The sequence below is a fragment of the Apodemus sylvaticus genome, chromosome 3 (genome assembly GCF_947179515.1).
Source record: "Apodemus sylvaticus chromosome 3, mApoSyl1.1, whole genome shotgun sequence".
Classification (NCBI taxonomy): domain Eukaryota; kingdom Metazoa; phylum Chordata; class Mammalia; order Rodentia; family Muridae; genus Apodemus; species Apodemus sylvaticus.
This window is the reverse complement of record NC_067474.1, coordinates 110,322,953-110,342,098: the sequence shown is the minus strand read 5'-3', so window position 1 is coordinate 110,342,098 and position 19,146 is coordinate 110,322,953. Positions and strand designations below refer to the sequence as shown.

Sequence of the window (19,146 nt, the reverse complement as noted above, 5' to 3'; positions counted from 1 at the left end):
ATATCTTTACTAATGATAGACATGTTTCAGGTTTCATCTATTCATGTTCTTCATGTTGACAGATGTAGAATTGTCTGGGTATTTGTTTACCTCCACTTTTTGTTTGTTTGCTTGTAATTTCCATGTAGAAAGCAATTTGATTGGCTTCACTGAATTGGTCAAGGTATTAGTCAAGACGGAAGTTACTTAAGGAAGAAACATTTTGGTCTCTAGTTTCAGAGACTGTATGGCTAGATGGACAGGTTCCATATGCCTCTGCAGTGGCTCTGCAGAATGGATAGTACTGTAGTGACTAGGGAGCTCTGTTCTCTAGACACATGTGACACCTGGGTAAGTATAAGTACTATCAGAGCACTTGTGTTGGTGATATGGATGAATATGCATATATGTATTTAAAAGGGTAAGGCTATAAAAACAGCTGCTTAAAAAGTAGTGAGTGCCATGTCAATAGAGCATAAACCAAAAATTTTTGTTTAGGGATGGAGATAGGCTCAGAGGTAGGATGCTTGCCTCAGAGGATAAGAGTCTGGGTTCAATTCCTAGCACCACCAATACAGTCACCACCAGTACAAATAATAATAATAATAATGGCCATCATCATCATGGTGAGAATTTTGGTTTCCTTAAAAAGACAGAAGAAATGTGAGAATATGCTTTAGTTTTAATCCCAGGTGTGTGACGCGGGGCTGCTTCAGTATCTCCATCAACTGACTATGATTTGCTTCTTTACTCTATCAGGACAGTGATTTTGCCAATGCAGACAATTTGTGCAATTTTGTGACATTTGGAATTCTGGGTACTCTTTAGAGGTTTTATAAATGCTAGGACCCCAAGAAGTAGTTGGTTAGTGGTTGCTTGAATAAGGTTGGTTGAGTTCCATTACTAATGTACAAACAAAATAAACCCCCAAAAAAACATAAAAGAAGAAGGAGAAGAAGGAGGAGGAAGAGGAGGAGGAGGAGCAGAGAGGAGGAGGAGGAGGAGAACAAGAACAAGAAGAACAAGAACAAGAAGAAAGAACAAGAAGAAATAATTAGATGTCCTGATGGCAAAGATTAAACTTTCCCCAAAGAACTCAATGCCCCTAATTATAACATCACCCCCTTTCCCCTTTATCTTTTTTCTCTCCTTTGTAGTGTTGGGGTTTGAAAGGGTGGAAGAAGAGGTGTAGAGAAGGGTGAAAGAAAAAAGAACCCACAAAGTAGTCAAAGAATGGCTACAAACAATAATAATAGTAATTAGTAATAAGCTGGGATGATGGCTCAGTGGTTAAGAACATATGCTGATCTTACAGAGACATGAGTTCATTTGCAGTACCCACAGAGTGCAGTTCACACCACCTTTTACCACATCTCCTGAGTCAAATACCTTCTCCTGGTTTTATCATGCGTAACATATAGCCATAGCTATATACATATAAATAAATCTAAATCAAAATGAACCGTGGGTTTAATGTTGAATAACAGAGTTTAAATCCAAATTTAGTAAATTTATTTATTTTCCTTTCTGAGGTTGTTTTTCTTCTAGAATTCACCCAACCACTGCTTGACTTGCTGGGTATAGGCCTTCTGTAAGACGCTGAACATCATGACCCACTCCTGTCAATGCATTTTCTAGTCCAGGTGCACATGCTGACTGTGTGATGTCAGGGCATAAGAAACCCCTGGCAGCCCATCTGTAGAGCACTGATGCACAAGAAGACTCCATAGGCAATGTCTGAGCTCCTAGAGTTTGGTTTTCATTTTGGACCTCTCTTTAACAGTCTCTCAAATTTCAGATTCAAATTCTTCCTTCTTGCCTTAGTCATTCTAAACCGCCATGTAAATCCCTAACTACCCCAAACCAAAATGTTTCTAAGAAGGCTTAAAATTTAAGGGAACCTTATAATGAAGTCTTTTACAAAGCGAACAATATTATGTACTGCATAAAAACAAACTTTTTTATTAGCAGCTTTCCAACTGCACATGTTCGTGGAATCTGCCTCTTTGATTGTATTGAATTTAGAAGACATGAGAAAAATGACAAGCATTGATGCTCAAAGACTTCCCTTTCCAATGGCTTCCATTTTTGTTACTCTATCTTGAAAACAGGTAAGAATCCTTGTCACCTTGACAAGGCAAACAACTCTTGTGGCAACCTTTCTTCTAATTGAATTAATAATTCTAATGTCCACAAAAGCCTTGTGGTGCCTTTTCAGAGATATTGTGGCTCAGAACATATTGATAGCACAAAGTTTCATTTTGTTTTGCTTTGTTTATGACATTTCATTAAAGTATCTTACAGCAATGGCTTGAACAGTGGCCAGGTACAGGATGGCCAGATCATCAAGGTCCTGAGACAGTGTCAATCCAGTGACCTGTAGGGAGGAAGAAGAGACAGATAAGGAACCAAAAGCCGCTGATATACACAGAGAGAGCCTTGATGGACTGAGCATGCTCTGACTTGCTCTGGCTGCAACAAGTTCGTATGCAAATCCCTTGATTTTGTGAGCTGAACATCTTGGAATGTTTCCTAAATTCTTTAAACTTCAAACTTGGAAAAAAAAAAATCCCTCCTCTATGCCAAAAAAATTCTTTGTCCTCAGATTGAACCAAACCAAACCAAAATTAAAAACAAACAAACCTCTCATAAGATTATGTTTGATAGTTTTTAAATGAAATTAAATGTGAATAAAGGTGTTATAAGTAAGTATCTTCTGTGGTTTATATGAAATAAAACATGAATAGTTGGCATGTAGCTGTAAGATGCCTGTGAATTCAGCTTCTGTCAGAACTTAATGTGACAGTACCCAAGGGTTATTGAGGGTAAATAATATGACTCCTCCAGATGTTATACCTACTGCGAGATAATTTAGAATCTACGGTTTACAAAGGAATCCCATTAAAATCAATTAGGCCCATATAACCAGGTCAATTTCTCAGAGATTGCAGAGATGAATGGACACTGGCTGTGGTACAGTCAGCTTGTTTACAGACTCCTTTCCTATCTCTGTGTCAGTGTTCTTACAGGATCTTTAGAGAGGGTACAGGCAGATGTCGTCTTCAACCTTGTGGGCATCAAAAGAGAAAATGATCTACCTTAGATCAATTTCACTTTAGAAAAAGAGAAACTGGTCTATTTATGTGCATGCATGCTTGTGATTTATATGTGTCCAAGGACAACTTTTGGAAGCTGATTTTTTTCTCTGGCCATAGGGTCCTGAGGATCTAACTCCATTTGTTAGACTGGACAGCAAGTGTGATCACTCAATGAACCACCTCACTTGGCCTCACCTGGCTTTTGCACCCAGTCTCTTTGTTCTTTGAAATAATGTCTCTGAGACTTCTTATATATAATAAATTCCTGGAAAATAGCTTTGGCTCCTTTCTGTTACTCATAACTCAATTATCCTGTTTAAACTAGTCTAAGTCATGCCAAGTGGTTAGTTACCTCTCCTAGGGGTTTAGTTGTCTGTCTCGATCAGCCTTTGGGCAAATCTTTCCTGCTTGACTATTTCCCAGAATCCTATCTCTCTCTGCCAGTGTCCTGCCTTCTAATCCTTCCTGAGCTCATTGGACATAGGATTTTTATTGACAGTTCATATTGCTTCCACATAGTACATAAAGATTCTGTCTATACAAGTCTTTCTCCTGATGTCTGATCCTTGTATGACAATAATTACTGCTTGGATGCTTAAATATTAGTAGGGATTAGAGAATATTTGCTTAAAAGATTCAAGAAAAAAAGAAGTCATTAGACATGGTGAGGAACTTACTTGATGTCCCCAGTTCCTAAGTCCCCACTCTTGCCCTTCCTGATCCTAGGAATGCTTCTTATGAGACTGTGGTACAAACAGATTCTAGAAACTCACAAAATTCCTTGTGTAAATAAAGATAAGCCACTCAATGTGGCAGGATAAAATAGATGCAGCCTTGTCACAGGTCACCTCCAGTGAATGCACAGGACAAGACACCTACAGCACAGCACACAGAGGCCTGGGCTGTGATCACTGCTGATAGATATGTGGACGCCTGCTCACCCTTTGCCCTTTGTCTCACAGGGCAGCTGAATGCACTGCACCTTAGGGCTCCCATCTGGAGCTGGGTGAGTAAGATGCCTTCCTCCAGACAGCAATTGGAAGTGGATCAGGCCATGATCCTCTGCATGGATGAACCACAGGTGGGTGTACAAGACCAAATCCAGATAATGTGTGATGGCAGATAAGGTATTGGGTCCATTTGTATTGCAGGAGCATTTCCTCATCTGTAGTCATTAGATAACTTAAATTTTATGTTACAGTGTGAATAATATAGCTCATTCTGATATCTTTCTCAATTACTAAAAACATGAAGACATAAAAGAATATGACATAGTTGTATTTAATTTTTTTTTAATAATTAGTAAATACATGTAAGAACTACCAAAGCCGTTAGTGTTTGAGCAAAAAGATCCCGTGGCCCTTTCTGTAAATTTCTAGCACCTCCAGAGGAAAGGGACATTTTATAGAGGGGAGCCTTCTAGAAACTACAACTAAGGTAATCAATGGATAACTCTTGAGCTTGACAGTAGCTGCAGCAAAAAGAGGACAGGTAAAATGCAAATAGCTCTTCTGAAAGGGAAAACAAGGTAGTCATTCAAAAAGGCAACATCCTTCTTGGGAGGGAGTCCTAGAAGACATCTATCACATTGAGTAAGCACATCAAAGGCGAAGCATTTTTTGAGGTCTTCTTCCATTTCCTTCTTCAGAGTCTTGAAGTTCTTATCATACAGATCTTTCACATGTTTGGTAAGCAAATTGGTACAACCACTCTGGAAATCAGTCTGGTGGTTCCTCCGAAAACTGGGCACCTCACTTCCAGAAGATCTTGCTATACCACTCCTGGGCATATACCCAGAGGATTCCCCACCATGTAATAAGGATACATGCTCTACTATGTTCATAGCAGCCCTATTTATAATTGCCAGAAGCTGGAAAGAACCAAGGTATCCCTCAACAGAAGAGTGGATACAAAAAATGTGGTATATCTATACAATAGAGTACTATTCAGCCATTAGAAACAATGAATTCACGAAATTCTTAGGCAAATGGATGGAGCTAGAGAACATCATACTAAGTGAGGTAACCCAGACTCAAAAAGTGAATCATGGTATGCACTCACTAATAAGTGGATATTAACCTAGAAAACTGGAATACCCAAAACATAATCCACACATCAAATGAGATACAAGAAGAAAGGAGGAGTGGCCCCTTGTTCTGGAAAGACTCAGTGAAGCAGTATTCGGCAAAACCAGAACAGGGAAGTGGGAAGGGGTGGGTGGGAGGACAGGGGGATGGAAGGGGGCTTATGGGACTTTCGGGGAGTGGGGGGCTAGAAAAGGGGAAATCATTTGAAATGTAAATAAAAAAGTATATCGAATAAAAAAAAAAGGCGAAGCAGCAAGCACAGCCCCTCAGCCACCTCCTGCATCCCTTCATACCAGGGCTGGAGCTGGAGTGAGACTCCATGAGAGCCATTTCTCCCTGAAGCAAAGAAACACTGTGATTGGAAGCTTGACAACCTTGACCTCTCACCTCATATGCATGTGGAGACAACAGGGCAGCTGTCCAGGAAGTCTGTTTCACTCTCTCAGTTCTGCCCTGGCAAATCAGTCCAAGATGGTACTATCTATGGAATGTGTGCCATGTGGATCACTCAAGAGGATGAAGAAGACTTAGAATGATTGTTGTGCAAGGTGAATGCCTAGGATTGCCAGAGATGCCATGTGACGCTGTGTGTGTGTGTGTGTGTGTGTGTGTGTGTGTGCTGGGACAGGCCAAATGAGCTTTATCCTTCAGCCGAAGGCTGACTGATTTGATTCTGTTGATAAGAGGAAGTTGAAAGGAAGCATAAGTGGAAAGAGTATGCTTATAAATATGCATTGCCTATTTTGAATGTTGAAGTGAGACAGTCAAATGTAAGGCCCATGGGAGAATTGTGATGGTGTGCACATTTTATTTCTTTTGGCTCTTGTGTAAAAGGGGCTTCCCACCACAAATCAGTTTGATGAAAAAATTATTATGACTATTGTATGAAATTATCTTCAGGCTATGTATATAAAGTATTCTCAAAACCTAAATGAAGTTCAATTTTGAACTTGGGTACTATCTCCAAAATATCACATTAGATACATTCAAATAGTCCAAAATTCAAAAATTTCAAAATCTGTTTCTGATAAAGACTAGCAATTTAGTAATAATAATAGCAATTTAGTTATATTTTCCTTCCAAGTTGTTAAAGGAATAAAAATTATGTATGTTTGTTACAGAGGTGCTGTAGGAAACATTTCTCTAAGGGTTCCTGAAAACTGTCAAAGACTAGGCAGAGATATTCTAGGTTCCTAGAGCTTGGCGAGGGGAACCACTCGGGAATTAAGTGGACGACTTTAAGAATAAAATGGTGGCTCCAAACTGTTTCCTCAGTCAGTAAAGAAGGCAGTTGGTGACGGAGATCAAAGAAAATTGTCTAGCAGACATCTGGGGGAAGAGAGGGACTAGGGAATGGAAGCGAGCAGAAGCCTGGGAGGACCGTAGCTGTGGGAGTCCAGGCAGGCAGACACTTCACTCTGCTTAAAACCCACGGAGACTTAGGGACCGAAGACAAATGCACCACCACAGCATGGGAGGAAGCAGTAGAAAGATCCCTGCCTTCTGACTGTGGAAACACTGATGTATATATTCAGCTATAAAGAAATTGGCAGAAACCATCTGTCACCAGCCAGTTGACCATATATGGGAGTGCTTATTCTGATTTATCACATGGACACTGAAAAGCAGAAGAGAAAGGCAGAAGAGCCCACAAAGATATGTAAAAGAGGAAGGCAGAGGGCAGAGGGCAAGAGACAGAAATGAAAAGGAGGAAAGCTCAAAATATGAGATGGCCTTACTGCCTTGGGGAGACAGGCAGAAGGTCCTGAGTCTAAGAATGCAGGAAGGCATCTAGAAGCTGAGCAGGAATCCCGGCTGCCTACAGGGAAACCAGGCTATTAGTCCTACCTCTGCTGGAATTTGGATGGGATGGAAAGCATATTTTTCCCAGAGCCTTCCAATAGGAGTCTCAGCTTTTGGTCATGTGAACACTACAGCAGGGAAACTGGAGGAGGGGCAGCTTGGACATCTGAGATGCGGAACTGTGAAATGATAGATAAGTATACACGGCTAAAGTCATGGTGCAGTGAACACACACATTAGATGGAGATGATGGGCTGATACTCTTCCAGTGACCTTCTACCACTGCTTAACTGATGTGACACACTGGCACTTTACACCTTCGGAGGCTCAGCAGAAGCCATTTTGATGTGTACATGCACCAGTTCCCAAAGTGTTCTGGCCCCTGCATGCAAAGTGGTTCTGTACAAGTAGTGTTCTATCCCTGTCTCCAGTCTCATGTCCACCTGGATCACATTTTTGGTCCTCAGGCCTTAGTTCTTCCCAATATTTCTCTTCTGGACCACTGCAGAAGATTCTATGTGATAGCCCCTCAAGCTTCTGTCAGACACACTGCTAGGAAATGTCCACTCTTAGTGTACCTCTGGCTTTATCTGGTGTTAAGTATACACAGGAAAAATAAAGAGTTATGTGCAGTGATTCTCAACATGTGGGTTGTGACCCCTCTGGAGTATCAGATGATTCTTTAGTAGGGGTTATCAAAGGCCATCGAAAACTACAGATATTTACATTACCATTTGTAACAGTAGCAAAATTACAGTGATGAAGTAGTAACAAAATAATTTTATGGTTGGGGGGTCATTACAACAAGAGGAAATGTGTTAAAGGGTCACAGTATTATGAAGGTTGAGAACCACTGGTTATTAAGAAAAGGTGATTCAGTGATATAATTTTGAAAAGATAAGAAAATAGAAAGAAACTGTACATAAATTAAAAACAGAATTCAAAGTGTAACAAAATACTCAAAGCCTTAATATATTAGTTTTAAGCTTTTGGGCTAACATCCGCTTATTAGTGAGTGCATACCATATGTGTTCTTTTGTGAATGGGTTACCTCATTCAGGATGACATTTCTAGTTCCATCCATTTGCCTAAGAATTTCATGAATTCATTGTTTTTAATAGCTGAATACTACTTCATTGTGTATATATACCACAGTTTCTGTATCCACTCCTCTGCTGAAGGATATCTGGGTTCTTTCCAGCTTCTGGCTATTATAAATAAGGCAGCTATGAACATAGTGGAGCATGTGTCCTTATTAGAAGATGTAGGAGCTTCTTCTGGGTATATGCCCAGGAGTGGTATAGCTGGGCCAGCAGGTACTATGTCTAATTTTCTGAGGAATCCCCAAACTGATTTCCAGAGTGGTTTTACCAGCCTGTAATCCCACCAACAATGGAGAAGTGTTCCCCTTTCCCCACATCCTCTCCAGCATCTGCTGTCTCCTGAGTTTTTCGTCTTAGCTATTCTGACCGGTGTGAGGTGGAATCTCAGTGTTGTTTTGATTTGCATTTCCCTGATAACTAAGGATGCTGGACATTTCTTTAGGTGCTTCAGAGCCATTCGAGTTTCCTTAGTTGAGAATTCCCTGTTTAACTCTGTACCCCATTTTTTAATAGGTTTACAATTTACAGACCACAGGAAGCTCAAGAAAGAGGACTGAAGTGGTTTGCTTTGGTTCCTTTGAGAAAGGGAACAAAATACTCACAGGATCAATAAAGGAGACAAAGTGTGGAGCAGAGACTGAAGGAAAAGCCATGCAGAGACTGCCCTACTTGGGGATTCATCCTATAAACAGTCGCCAAACCCTGACACTATTATGGAGTGCATACCAAAAGGAGCATGCCATGGTTGTCTCTGGAGGGGCCCTGTCAGAGCCTTACACATACACAGGCAGATGCTAGTAGCCAACCATTGGTCTGGGTGTGGGGTCCTCCATGGAGGAGTTGGAGGGTGGTCCAGAGTAGCTGAAGGGGTTTACAGCCCCATGGGAAAAACAATGATGTCAGCCACCCAGACACCCCAGGACTCCCAGGGACTAAACCATCAATCAAGGGGTACACATGGTTCCACCCAAAAATGTGGCAGAGGAATGCCTTGTTGGGCATCAGTGGGAAGAGTGTTCCTTGGTCAGGTGAAGGCTTAATAGGTTCCCCAACAAAGGGAAATCAGGGGTGGGGGTGGGAGTGGGTCAGGTGGAGGGGCATATACTTGTAGGCAGGGGGTGGCAGAAGGTACTGGGGGTTTTCGGGGAGGGGGAAACCTGGAAAGGTTTTAGCATTTGAAATGTAAATGAAGATTATATTCAATAAAAAATATTAGTTTTATGTTACTGACATTTTATTAAAATTAAAGAATACTTCTGGGGACAAGAGAGATGGCTCATCATTTAAGACCACTTATCTATTCTACAAAAGGACCTGGATTCAATTCTCAGTACCCACGTGGCTACTCACAACTGTAACTCCAGTTCCAGAGAATCTACACCCTCATGCGATCACACATGCAGGCTAAATACCAATGCATATAAAATTAACAAGTAAATCATGTGCGTGTGTGTGTGTGTGTGTGTGTGTGTGTGTGTGTGTGTGTGTGTGTGTGTTGTGTGTGTGTGTGTGTGAGAGAGAGAGAGAGAGAGAGAGAGAGAGAGGGACAGACAGACAGACAGACAGACAAAGAGATAGAGAGACAGAGAGAGAGAGAGAGAATGTGATACAAATTTGAACTGAATGGGTCCTAATCCGAAATCTGCTATTTTCTCTAGTCAACAAACTGCCTACATTACTCCATCCTCAGTTTCTCTATTTGTTTAAATCATCAATATTATCTCGAAGAGTTATGGTGAAGACAGGTAAGGCTACAAGCTTATCAGCAAACCCCTAAGAAATGGGCCCTATTCAAAATCACTAAATCAATCACTTCTGTAAGTAACAGATTATCTGAAAGCTAGTTGAATAATAATGTGGATGAATATATCACAGGATTTGATTTTCTTCATAAATAAAAATAATATGAATAAATATCGGAGTAAAACAGTGCTAAAAAAACAAAAATTAGCATGTTAAGGCATGTTTAAGGCTGATGCTTAACATGGGTCACTTACAACATGCTTTGATTAGCTCAGAAGCTTCTACTTATCCCAAAAAGGCATGAGACACTGGCTTTTCTTGAGTTCTTGCAAATTCTCAGCTGAGTACCTGACAACACACACACACACACAACACACACACACACACACACACACACACACACCCCTATGTCTTTACCGTGTTATCTCTGGCTGAGCTCTGGGCTTCTGACAAACATCCGAGGTCTAGCTAAGTCCTTGTAAGGCTTCTTTCCTTACTCTGAACAGCCCTTGGACCAATACTTATCTTCCCACAGTCTGAGCATGGAATGGCTGATGGTACCATGCAGGTCATTAGAGAACTAGAATGTAATTTCCTGCTCAGAGTTGTGTAATAGTCCAATTTGAAACAGGAAATACACTACAACTAATGTGACCACTGAATGTTACACATTAGCTGCTGTGTATTCATGCCTGTTCATGTCTCTGACTCCATTTTCTTCTCTGCATGAGTATTTCAGGAAAATAATTTAAGCAAATATCTTAAATTACCACCATCTAAACAGGTTATATCAATGTGAGACTAAATCCTAGTCACACACAGAGAGAAAGAGACTTTCTGAATAACTATTGTACTAGTCATTGGGCAGGGTGGAGATTAGCATTTCTGTTCTTGATGAGAAAGCTGTAGGTCAAGGAACTAGGGGTAGAGAGTATCCATGTCTATATCCACAGGAAGTGCATAGAATTACATATCTTGTGACACAATAAAGCATTAGCAATTTCTCCAGCTGGTCTTCTGGCTGTTCACCTGTTAGTTCCAGTCAGTTCTGAGACTAACTTGAAGATACACAGCTGGCAAAGGGGCCTTTAGGCAGACAGTATAGATTCAGAGTCACTGGTTGCAAACACGCTGTTTGCCTGCTGTTGGGCATTTCTCACTTGGCAATGACCTTGGAAAATATCTGGGCCACTTCAGCCTCTTTGAACTGACTGACATCATGCAATGAACCTGCCAGTGTCACGTTCTAATGTCCTTTCAAGTTAAGATGCAAATACCAGTGCGATTTCAAACTATACATGCTGCATATCTTCAAAGCAATGAAGAACCACTCAAACTTCCACTCAGAATAAAAACAACCCTACAAAGAAATAGCAAAACCAACTCTCCCCTGCCCCGTGGGGGGGGGGGAACCCAAAACAAAACAACCCCCCCATGAAACCATTCTTAGTGATGTTTAGCTACATCTCTCCTGGTATGCATGTGTCCACCCCACTTCTTCACTTTTAAAGCAAGCATTGCTTTTCTTTTCTTCTTTCTCCCCTCTCCCCTCCTCCCTCTCCTTTGAAGCTGGTTGTGGATTCTCTAAAAAACTGAGGATGCCCTTGTATTCCTGATCCTCCTGACTCCATCTTCCTAGCTCTGGGATTACAGGTACAGACCCTCATGCTTGGCTATAAGCAAGCCTTTCTTTTATCTTATAAGAAACTGTAGAATCACTAATGTTCTCATGCAGATTATAATTAACCACTGTTCTGTTTCTTTTAGATAATGATCAAAACAACTCTGCCTCATTTTACTTACCAAGTAACAAAGAGAAAATGGTATCTACTTAGTCCGGATATATTTCCACCCCAACCCCAGCCTCCAGCACCTCTTTTTCAGCTGTACATGTCATTAAAGGGAAGAGGAAACAGCTGGCCCCATGGCAGAGAGATAAATGTTGCCAGAAGCAAAGAAAATTATGTTCCTGAGCACAATGGGATGTCTGGGTCCTGTCCTGCTCTTATGAACACAGGCCCTGAAGTAGAAAAGAAACATACAACCAGAAATGGCAAGCATTTCTGTAACCTGAGATGCAAGGCTGAGAAGAAGGACTCAACTACTACAAAGGAAAGGCAGGCTCAGAGCTTAACTCAAAGACTATGGTCAGAGCAGAATTGGGGATGGCTGACAGACTGGTGACAAGGGCAGTATAGCAAGAACTAGGTTGAGGATGATCCAACCCAATGCACCAATATGGGCTCCCTGTTTGTAGCTCTCAGTGCAGTTTGCAAAGTCCAGCAACATGCATACTTCATCTTATGGGGGGGGGGATCAATACTAACAAACAAACAAAACAATACGGTTTACACTTCCACTAAAATGTTAGTCCTTCTTGACTCTCTGACCTTGGGAAACTCACTGCTCCTCCTCATTTTAAAAAAAAAAAAAAAAAAAAAGACTGGAATAACTGACTGTAAGGACTCCCTTGATGCAAGTAACTGACATACAAATAAAAACACTCACAGTATGCTTTTTTAATACAGTAAGTTTAAAACATGCACACACTAAGTCTATGGAATCTCTGATTTTCTTTCAGCCTCTGTTGCTTTTGATGCAAGTTTCAGCTCCATTATTGCAGTTTTGGTAGTCTTATGGTCATGATCATTTCCCCTTTCTTTCATTTAGCTGTCCACTCATCCTAATTTATTCTTAAATATAAATATATGCAATATTTTGATGAATATGTATGAGTTTCCCAGAATGGACTCTCAACCTCATTGACTGTGTATATAGATTTGCCTCTTCCTACACACATACATACACACACATGCACATACACACACATATAATATTTGAGAATAAGATATATATGTATATATAAATATATACCACATACACAAACACACATACACACATACATACATACATACACATGCACACACACACATGCACACACACACACACACACACACACACACACACACACACGCACACACACACATACATATACACATTTATCATGGGTATGGAGGTTGGAGACAAAGTCAAGGACTCAGTTTTGTCCTTCCATTGTGTGAGCCCAGGGGGCTGAATTCAAGTCGGCAGGTTTGACTCCTGGCAGCTCCACTCGGAGCCAGCTCAGCGGCCTCTTTCCTCAGCCTTCCTCTAAATGTTGGCTCTATTTCATGGATATGCAAAAACAAAACAAACAAAATAAAAACAAAACAAATACAGAAAAACAAACAAAAGAAATGAAAATGAAATAATATTGTGTACACCACGATAGTAGCTAATATTGACGAGGCCTTTGCTGCATGCTCAAAGTGTTGTTTTTTGTTTCTAGTTTGCCACATTTTTCCTGTGGGACCCGTGTGCAGGAGCTATATGTATGAATTTTCCAGAATGTACCCTAGGCTCCATTAACTGCATATGTGGATTTGCCTCTTCCTATTTTCACATAGACCCAGGTTAGTGGACTATGAATCGTTTTCTTTGCCTATCTTTGCAGGGCTGAGGTAGACCACCACTGCCTGGCACACAGACAAGACCTTGACCCCATCTGTTCCTGGCCCGTTCACTCAGCCTCCATCAGCATCAGTGACTGCAGAGGGTGGGGATCCTGTCTGGTTACTATCACACCTGCTACTGATTACAACAAATACATTGCTAAGTGCACTAAATTCACAGCACATTTTAATTTATTTGGACATTAGTAGTAGTATTAACTACTTCTCATCTATATAGTTAGAACCTGAAACCACATGATAATTTGCTATTAGTAAGTTGGTCATCTGCAATATTTTTCCTGGAGTGATAAAAGGCCTCTTTATTATCTCCATGTTTCCATAAATTACCATTGAGGACATACTCAGTACTTATATGTGCCCACAGAAAAAATTCTGGAGCCCAAAGAACAAACTCCCTGTGGTTCTGATTCTAATAGTGTTGTCCCAACAATAGCAGTTGCTGTTAGCATGTTACCAAGTGCTTCTCCCCGTCCTTTAAAGCTGCTCTACACATACAGGAATCATTGCACTTTCTGTATTGTTAGCAGTGCCTGACACTTACTAACAAATTAAATCTGTGTGAGAGTGTGCAGGTACATGTGCTCCAGTGTTTGCAGGTGCATGCAGAGGCCAAAGAAAGATATCAACCTCAAGTGTCCTGCTCTGTCCCTCTATTCACTGAGGTAGTCTCCCTAAGTCTGGAGCTGCATTTCTAGAATGTAGGCTCCAGTGATCTTCCTGTCTCTCTGCCCTATAGTTCTGGGTTTGCAGCCTCCTTGCTCATGGTCACACCTGGCTTTTTTAAAAATATGTAAATGATGTGCATTTCAACTGAAGTCCTTAAGGTTTTGGTGTTTTATCTCATTGCAATGAGTGTGGACAAAGTATGTTTGGGGAATGAATGCATGAGATTTAGGACTAGCAAAAGTATAATGGATGTAGTAATAATGTGGACTCTATAGTATGTGAGTAGAAAAAAAAAAACGGTGCACATTCAGGCAGAAGGATGAACACAATTACAGAATAATTTCAACAGGTTTGTTCTGGTGCTATTCAAACCTGAAGTGAAGAGAGAGCATGTTGGGCCGTTAGTCAGAACAGACTTTCTTCCATCCTGTCTGGGTCCCCTTTTATCCACGTACTGTTGTTATGCAACCTCATATAGTAATATCTGATACAAGCCAGGCCCAACCAAGGACAGATATAGAGGGAAAGTGCTGTTACGAAACATCAAACAAAAGGTGTGTTTATAAGACAGTAAAACTTCTGTACAAAGCAAGCTCAACAGGATTTATGGACATAGCCGTGCCCGTGTTTCCCTGTAAGAGCCCTGTGCTGAGCATATATTTACTCATTTAAGGCAATGGCACTCCATTAACTCCTAGAAATATTCTGCATGTGGCCACGCGGATTATAATGACCTAATGTGGGGAATTCTTAGGTCTTTGGATGCCAGGCTTGATTTTAAGAAACAGATGAAATAAATCACCAGGAACCATGAAATCTGACAGCTTGGCATGCCGAGTGTTGAGGCTGGGTCTGACAAATGGTAGTTAGGGCAGGCTGTCAGTCTGTTGCCTCAGAGCCATGTTCACCTACCACACGGCCTGGCTCTGCTTTGGGGCCATCTCAGGAACAGGTAAAACCACACCTTGAGCTCCTCCAGCTGCATTTCGCTTCAGCCATTTGTCTTTCCTGCTAAGTATTTTGTTTTACTTGTATAAGTTATATCCCTACCTACCCAAAAATTTGCATGTGTTGGTTACCAGAAAGCAGCAAGTATAGCTGTGTCTACCTCTAATAGGTCTCCACTGCCTCCTCATTTGAAGTCAGAGGCCCAGCTCACTCTTTATTTCATAGACATGCTTCATAGGTCCCAGACAAACACTTTCTTGACCTGTCCAGTTTCCTTGTTTTTTCATGATTTTGTTTTAGGAACAGAAGTTGATGATGTGGTCAACTATGTAATAAAAATGAGGTTCTGAACTCCATGGATGCATTATAAAACCATATAAAACAATCTTAATGAACCTAACCACAAACCTTAACTCCCTGAAGCCAGCAGGCCTGGTTATGGTTATGTCGCTCCCGAATGTTAGCGGCCTGCATTCTCACTTCCCATTTTGACGTTCCTTATACTCCCCTTCCTGGACTTGACCTTTATGGCTTCTTATCTGGTCCCTTGGAATTAAAAGTTCTCCTTGTCTCTAGATTTAACATGTGACATTCATCTAGAAGCCTTGCTCCCAGTGTTGTCAATAGCCAGCCTTTCTCACAGCTGCAGCTGCTCCCTGGCTTGGAAGTGCTGTAACTGTACTCAGGTGTGAGCTTGCCCACCAAGTTCCTCCTGGACTCGGCAGGGGGGCTCAGATCTCTGTACTGAAAGTAGCCTTCAAGATTCTTAAGAGCAGAGAGTACACCCGGAGGGACCCAAGGCTTCAGATACATATGTAGCAGACGATGGCCTTATCTGACATCAGTGGGAAGGAAGGGAGGCTTGATGCCCCAGTGTAGGGAGATGCAAGAGGGGTGAAGTGGGAATGGGTGAATGGGTGCAGGAGCACCCTCGTAGAGGCAAAGGGGAGGGAAGAGGGAGGGATGGGATGGGGAAACTTGTGGAGAGGTAACCAGGAGGGGGCACATCATCTGAAATGTAAATGAATAAAATGATTAATAAAATAATAAAATAATAAAAAAGAGGTGATTTGATCCTCCAATATTAGTTATTAATTATATTCTTAGCTGAAGCTATAAATCTGAAATAGCTATGGCTCACAGGCTAGCCAATATTTAGCTTCAGGAAGTGGGAACATGGGTGGTAATATTTACCACTGAGGTAGCGGGTAGCCTGGAGACAGAGACGGAAAACATGACTGCAAATCAATGTAAATGTAAAAATGACATAGGCAGGCCTTCCAGCCACACCAGGGCAGAAAGATGCAGCAGTAGTTGAGGACAGGAAATACTATGTCGAAGGCACTCTGAGTTGGCTTGGAGACGACGGCAATGGCTAACATCTTTCGGGAGAGCAGCAGCAACCTGACCATAGCAAGGCAACTGGGAAAAGCCAGCTCTTCTTGGCCATCTTTCCTTAGCTGTTTCTCCTTCTCCTGTCTCCTCACTTTGTGTCTTCCAAATTTTTCCAACCCCTTGGCTGGCCTTCACCTTCGTGCATGGACTGGCTTTTACTTACCATGCCCTTCAGAGTCAGATCTGCTAAGGGAGACCGGTTGCCATGGAAATCTGGCCAAACATGTAAATCAACAGTGAGGAAACCCACAGGCTGAGCCTTCTTAATCAGATCCAGGTGACTGTTCAAATATGCATATATACTCTGGCATCTGGAAGAGAAGTGGATTTTGATTTTAAAAGGGGATAGGGTTGAAAAAGCAAATTATTCTGCAGAAAGAAACCATTTGCACTTCCATATCAGACCCAGGAACTCAAACAGGGCTCTCAAGGGCTTCAGCAAGGCAGCTGCTCTTGTATGGAACTGGCCCCTGCACTCTCACACCACAGTCACACCAGCCAGAGCAGCATTCCCCGAGGAAAGGCTTGGAGTCAGGAGACCTGCTCAGACACTGGCTTCACTCCTGGTAGGTGTGTGAGCACGAGACAGTTTAGTTATTCCAAGCTCGGGAACTGTCTTCTTCATCTGTAGAAACATCCCACAATCTTTGTCCAACTTACCTCATAGGGTTATTATGAAGATCAAAGACCATGTATGCAAACATGCAGCATTCTGTAAACTGCAGTACAATATGATACATATGCAAAGGATTTATTTAAATCTGTCTTCCTAATTGTAAAAATGATGAAATGACAAATAGCGATAAATATATGCTCCTGGTTCCAATGAATGAGCATCATGCACACAGTAAGGACCAAGAAATAGACATGTGGGGCTGGAGAGACGGCTCAGTGGTTAAGAGCACTGACTGCTCTTCCAGAAGTCCTGAGTTCAAATCCCAGCACCCACATGATGGCTCACAATCATCCATAGTGAGATCTGATGCCCTCTTCTGGTGTATCTGAAGACAGCTACAGTGTACTTACACATAATAAATAAATAAATAAATAAATAAATAAATAAATAAATCTTTTTTTTAAAAAAAAAGGATTAGATGTGTGATTCAGAACCATGACTTTGAAATGCTATTGTGTAGGTCTTCCCATTTTAAGTTTTAGTTGATTGAGGTGTAAAATGGTGGAATTGGGATGACCCCCTTTTGTCACTGACATTTCTCAGGTCAAAAGAAGATGAGCTTGGGAGTGAAGACACTGCTAATTTCAGACACCATTATCTATCTTGGCTATGGTAGCCTCTCTGAATGCCTGTTTCCCTACCCATAATGTAGTATAGCCATACTTACATTGCTGGGTTAAGTCTTACTGCAGTACACAGTTCAGTAGCTAGGGAATCTCAGGAAAATGCACCTTCCAAAGTTTGGAACCAAAGATCCCAAAGATGGAACAGAAAACATCACAGAGCTAAAGCAGGGGGAATGCCCACAGGAGATTAGCATCTAGAATACTTCTGCCAATATTTGTAATTTGAATTTTTAAAATGCTTTAGAAAAACTGACTTCAAGTTCATATTTTGCAATGTCAGGAGTATCCCCATGGATACCATGATATTTCTGTAGGTTTCTAAAAAATTAAAAAAAATATTGTAAAAATAGTCTCAAATTCTCTCTTCCTCTCTATCAGTGAAAACTTTGCATGTGTGTGTGTGTGTGTGTGTGCGCGCGCGCGCGCGCGCGCGCGCGTGCTGGGGATCAAGCCTAGAGTTTTGAGAATGCCATCCGAATGCTTAACCACTGAACTATAAATTCAGGTCCAATGAAATTCTGTTAGCAAGCAAAAAATTTATATGGAATTCCAGTGCAAAATGTGGAGAAAACCAAAACAACTTGATGTTTGCACATATGAGTGTACAAATTGATGGGTATCTGTTAGTAACATTAGCAAATCCAAGGGAGCACTACCCAGTGAGCTCTTTGCTGCAGCCCTTATTGGCACCTATAGTCTATGTCTTTAGTTCTAGCAGGGGGATGCAGTATTAATGGGGAAGAAGCTCAGTCCTGGTTGGGGTAGCTCCTGCCATGCCTGGAGCACACGCCAAGCTTGCACTGTGGTCCAGGGAGGATGTATCACTAAGATCCTTTACAGAAGGGATACTATAGGGAAAGTCCATATGACCCCCCCCCACACATTGTAGAATATTCTATTTTAGTTATTTCAGTTCAGTTTTAGGAAAGGGACTCTGAGGCATCCACAGAAAGGAAGGATAGAACATATACATATGATCACATCCTGGCATTCTGTCTCCCAGCTCTTCCTGGGTTGGCCCAACAGGAACCATATTTATAACAGAAATCTCAAGAACAACCTTTCTCATCAGAAGCCAAGAGTCTGCACTATTTCTAATCACTCTCCCCTTAGGAAGGGTATCAGTGCTCCCAGAGTATAATTTATTTTTCTTTAAAGAAGTGAATGCCCATAAATCTTCTCATTTGCCTTTCGAGGGAATCTCAGAATGGGAGTTTGGCTTCAGACATCTGGGTCAATAGAATCTATATGCCTAATTACTATTGATTCGTCATTGTCCCATTTACTAAGGGTCTTTGCAAACAGTGAGATTCATTTAGCCTCCATATATAAGGCCACTCATACACAAATGAGATCCCTGGGGGATGGGGCATATGCTTACCCCTCTGACTCCTAACCTCCTTGCAGCTGTGTGTTTATTCTTTGAATTCAGTCCTTCCCCTGCATGCTTTTTCAATTATACCTTACCATGTGTGCTATCTGGGTCTATCATTCAAAATGAAGTGCACTT

At 41.4% G+C, this 19,146-nt stretch overlaps 1 protein-coding gene across 8 annotated transcripts in view; it reads right to left on the bottom strand.

Annotated features, from left to right (window-relative positions):
• Nucleotides 1-19,146, bottom strand: part of Fggy (FGGY carbohydrate kinase domain containing) — a 398,632-nt gene that overhangs the window by 89,091 nt on the left and 290,395 nt on the right. For all 8 annotated transcript variants that reach the window (XM_052176778.1, XM_052176777.1, XM_052176775.1 and 5 more), the window contains 2 exons: nt 16,498-16,645; nt 2,282-2,356 (listed from right to left, as the gene is read on the bottom strand). In XM_052176778.1, coding sequence (XP_052032738.1) covers nt 2,282-2,356; nt 16,498-16,645 — 223 coding nt within the window. The remainder of the gene's footprint in view (nt 1-2,281; nt 2,357-16,497; nt 16,646-19,146) is intronic.